The 5,000-nt window shown below is 26.3% G+C and overlaps 1 protein-coding gene across 3 annotated transcripts in view; it reads right to left on the bottom strand.

Moving 5' to 3' along the window:
- grb14 (growth factor receptor-bound protein 14) overlaps positions 1-5,000 on the bottom strand; it is a 93,370-nt gene that overhangs the window by 47,095 nt on the left and 41,275 nt on the right. Inside the window, exon 1 of one of the 3 annotated variants that reach the window (XM_051119206.1) lies at positions 1,123-1,687. The exons of the other annotated variants lie outside the window; for them this stretch is intronic. Coding sequence (XP_050975163.1) covers positions 1,123-1,185 — 63 coding nt within the window. The 5' untranslated portion in view covers positions 1,186-1,687. Of the gene's footprint in view, positions 1-1,122; positions 1,688-5,000 lie in introns of those variants that run through there. 3 annotated transcript variants of the gene reach the window in all.

The raw sequence follows: 5,000 nt of genomic DNA, 5'->3' as shown, positions 1-5,000 counted from the left end.
TGTAATTGTGAACATATCAATACATTCAATTACAAATAATTACATATCAATTACAAAATATATAATAATAATAATTATATAATAAAATATAATAAATAAAATAAATGACAAATTATGTAAAATATTATTAATATTTTTACATACAAATTATTTATATCACATACATAAATATTATAATTATAAATAAATATAACAATTATAATCTACATTTTATAATATTTCTTTTTATAATTATAAATTTAAGTATAAATAACATTTATTATATTTTATAATTATTATAAAATGTAAAAAATTATACATTATATATATATATATATATATATATAATTTATATATCAATACATATAATTACATATAATTACATATCAATTACAATATATATATATATATATATAATAAAAATATAATAAAATATAATATCTAATAAATAAAATAAATGACAAACAAATGATGGACAGCAGTATTATTAATATTTTTTACATACAAATTATTTATATCATATACAAATAAAATATAATAATTATAAATAAACATAATTATTATAAATACAATGTGCAATATTATAATAATATTTGTAATTATGTAATATTTTATAAGTATAAATTTAATTATAAAATGTATAATTTATTTTATAATAATTATAAAATACAATAATTATAAATAAAATAAATTCAATTCGTACATACATTTTTTATATTAGATTAGATTAGATTTATTGGACTAGATTATAATATTTGTTATTATACATTCAATTAGATTAGATTAGATTGGATTAGATTTTATTACATATTAGATTAGATTATTTTATATTACAAAAAAATATATATATATTTCCAAACCTTTCACTGGAAGTGTTCACCCAGTTATACACAAAGGGAAATTATAACTGACAACCAAGATTTTGTTTTATTTTGTTTTGTTTTATTTTTCCCCCTTCACAGCTCCAGGGAGGTGAAAATAAAGCCAGAAAGGAAACAAAAAGCTGCTCTGTAAACCGCAATTTGCAGCCACTCCACTGAGAAAATACAGAATGTTATTGTTCAACATCTCTAAAATCTCTCCCGTAACCAATTAAAGTAGTGTTTTTGGAAAAAAAAACACATAAATATTAAACATTCGTACCCTTTTCGGCAGGCAGAGAGGCGTGATAGCGGGCAACGTGACTCTTCTGGCATGGAAATTCATTCTGTTGTCCTCAGCCTGGATCTTTTCCGTACACCTTCAGATCTGTGACGTTCGTTGTTAATAAACAGATGTAGTAGTAAAGTTAGCGAACGTTAATGTCTGCTCTTTAAAATCTACGATAAGACTGCCTTCCGTCCAGGGACGACGTCCGTGTGAGACTTGGCGTGAGATGCGTCCTCCTCTAGACTCATCTTTCTGTGGCCTTGGGAACTCGCTCAGTGTTTTTTTCCCTGCAGAAAAAGCTCCCTATTCTAATAAAAACTCCTGATAAAATAGGCACATAAAGGAGTATAGTTAGTACATCAGGGAGGTCAGGGAAAAACTAACGTTATCTCACGGCAAAGCTTTAAACTTCCCTCGAAAAGAGAATGATGTGACCTCCACTGCAGACCGTCTCCTATTAAAGAGCTGAGGACGGCAAAAACTATTTTTGGCTTTGCGAACATTAAGAGTTATTTGGTCACATTACAACCCTAGTGTTGTAGGGTTAACCGAGGCCTTCGGGGCACGACGCTTTTAGAGCGCAGAAATCCCCCCGCTGAGAGGACGCATTGATTCAGACTCCTAATCAGACGCCAAACACAACTTCTTTCATATGAATGTCCTCATCAGGACATGGAAAGATGTTTTTCTTCTTTCTGTGCACTAAATATTGACAAACTGATCTTATGTCGCTGGTCAGATTTAGATCCAGACTCAAAGTACTGCAGACAAACAAACAATTGGAGCTAATTTGAAACGACTGCTAAGCAAGTCTGAAAATAAACAAAAATCCATTTAAAACAATTTGAGCTCATTTGAAAGACTAGTAAACAAACAAATAAACACATAAATGAGAATTAAATTAAAACAACTGGAGCTAATTTGAAGGACTAGTGAGTAACTAAGTAACTATGTATTCAAACAAACAAATAAATAAATAAATAAATAAATCTAATTAAAATAACTTAAGCTAATTTGAAAGACTAGCTAATAAATAAATAAATAAATAAATCAAATTAAAACAATGGGAGATTATTCAAATGACTAGTTAGTAAATAAATAAATAAACAAATAAATAAGAATATACTTAAAACACATTAAGCTCATTTGAAAGACATAAGTAAGTAAATAGACAAACAAACAAACACATGGGAATGAAATTAAAACAATTGGAGCTAATTTAAAATACTAGTAAATAAATAAATAAGTAAATATCTAATTAAAACAGCCAAAGCTTATTTGAAAGACTAGTAAGTAAATAAATAAATAAATAAATTCATACATAAACAAATGGGAATACAATTAAAACAATTGGAACTAATGTAAAAGACTAGGAAATAAATAAATAAATAAATAAATAAATATATGAAAATCTAATTAAAACAGCCAAAGCTTATTTGAAAGACCAGTAAGTAAATAAATAAATAAATCCATACATAAACAAAAGGGATTAAAATTAAAACAATTGGAACTAATGTAAAAGACTAGGAAATACATAAATAAATCAATCAAATTAAAACAGTTGGAGCTAATTTACGGAGTGCCAAATTACCCAAAATCAAATCATTAAGTAAATGATAAATGCATAATTAAATAATTAAATGTATAGATAATGCCTAAACAAACAAACAAACAAACAAATAAATCAATGAGAGTCTAACATAAACTTTAGTTAATTTGGGAGCCTAGTAAATAAATAAATAAATACATACATAACTGGGAATCAGACTAGCTAGCAAGCAAGTAATTAAGTAAGTAAATAAATGAATAAAAATTAGACTCTCTTATTTATTTATTTATTTGTTTGTTTGTATACACACACCACACACCACACACACACACACACATATATATATCTATAAATAAATAAATAAATAAATAAATAAAATTTACACTGCTCATTATTCACTTAAATTCATCTATTCGTTGGATTCTAAACATTGATGTTGTGTCAGGTTTAATGTCAATGTTTTACACATATAGAAGAGTTATATACACATATATATATATATATACCGCTCGCTGCAGATGAATAAGCATGAGTAAAAGGTTTAAATAATAATAACGTTTCACTAAAATTCAAGAACAAGAAAAAAAGATGTCCGTCTCTTGCTTGAATCCATTTTCGTTTAGCTGACAGCTTTGAAAGGCTCATGATCAGTCAGCGTTCCTGCACTGCACAAGCTAAAGGTGAGCCAAAGGTCGTCAGGAAACTTAATATTGGTGCAGATAACCGCAAACGCTTGAGAAATCACTTCAGCTTTCCAGAGCAGGAAGGTCTGATTTGGTAGTGATTCATGTATTGATAGTGAGGCTGTCATGCACTGACTTCCAGTCTCATCTGAAGTTCTGCACAGCATCTTCTATCTGAAATCTGACTGTGCAACACTTTGAGATTTCTGTAGGCGGGAAGGAGCTCATTGTGAAGGAAGCTGATTGCTGACAAGAACCCAAAACTCACTGCTGGAGAAGGAGAGAGGGAGGTGTTACAGAGGAGTCTCAGATTACATGAGCGTGCAAGATTGCAAAACATTGGAAAACTGCAGCGTTCATGAGACCTAATTATGGTGAATTAGGAGGGCACTGACATTGACATTCTGGCCAAAACTGATAAGCAATAAAGCCATATATTTATTTATAACCAATTAATGGCCAATATTATAATGTACGAAGAAAGGAAATGAAATGGCCAATATTATAATACTGCAAAGAAAGGAAATTAAAACACACTAAAATAAATCATTTTCATGCTTAACTACCCACTTGAAATCCATCACAAATCCACAACTTCAATTTCTGTTAGCCACCAAGAAGACAAAAAGTAATCCAGACCCAAGCATAAACATGGACCACAGATCTATTAAAATAATAAAAAAAAAAAGAAAGGAAAAGAAAAGAAAAGAAAATACTAAAATAAAATAAAATAACATAAAATAAAATTAATTAATTAAAAAAGGCAAAAAGAAATTCAGACACAAATGTGGACCACAGATCTATAAAATAAAATAAAATAAAATAAAATAAAATAAAATAAAATAATTCAGCAATTCAGACCGAAGCACAAACATGGACCACAGGTCTATTAAAATAATAAAAGAAAAGAAAAGAAAAGAAAAGAAAAGAAAAGAAAAGAAAAGAAAAGAAAAGAAAAGAAAATTAAAATACTAAAATAAAATAAAGTAAAAAAATTAATTAAAAAAGGCAAAAAGCAATTCAGACACAAATGTGGACCACAGATCTATTAAAATAAAATAAAAGAAAAGAAAAGAAAATAAAAAAGAAAATTAAAATACTAAAATTAAAAAAAAAATAAATAAATAAATGAATTAAGGCAAAAAGCAACTCAGACACAAATGTGGACCACAGATCTATTAAAATAAAATAAAATAAAATAAAATAAAATAAAATAAAATAAAATAAAATAAAATAAAATAAAATAAAATAAAATAAAATAAAATAAAAAAATGAATTAAGGCAAAAAGCAATTCAGACACAAATGTAGACCACAGATCTATTAAAATAAAAATAAAATAAAATAAAATAAAATAAAATAAAATAAAATAAAATAAAATAAAAAAATGAATTAGGGCAAAAAGCAATTCAGACACAAATGTGGTCCACAGATCTATTAAAATAAAATAAAATAAAGTAAAATAAAATAAAATATAAAAAAAATGAATTAAGGCAAAAAGAAATTTAGACACAAATGTGGACCACAGATCTATTAAAATAAAATAAAATAAAATAAAATAAAATAAAATAAAATAAAATAAAACAAAATAAAATAAAATAATAAAAAAAGAAAGGAAAAGAAAAGAAAAGAAAGGAAAAAA

The sequence above is a fragment of the Labeo rohita genome, chromosome 9 (genome assembly GCF_022985175.1).
Source record: "Labeo rohita strain BAU-BD-2019 chromosome 9, IGBB_LRoh.1.0, whole genome shotgun sequence".
Lineage (NCBI taxonomy): Eukaryota > Metazoa > Chordata > Actinopteri > Cypriniformes > Cyprinidae > Labeo > Labeo rohita.
This window is presented reverse-complemented; position numbering and strand designations above follow the sequence as displayed.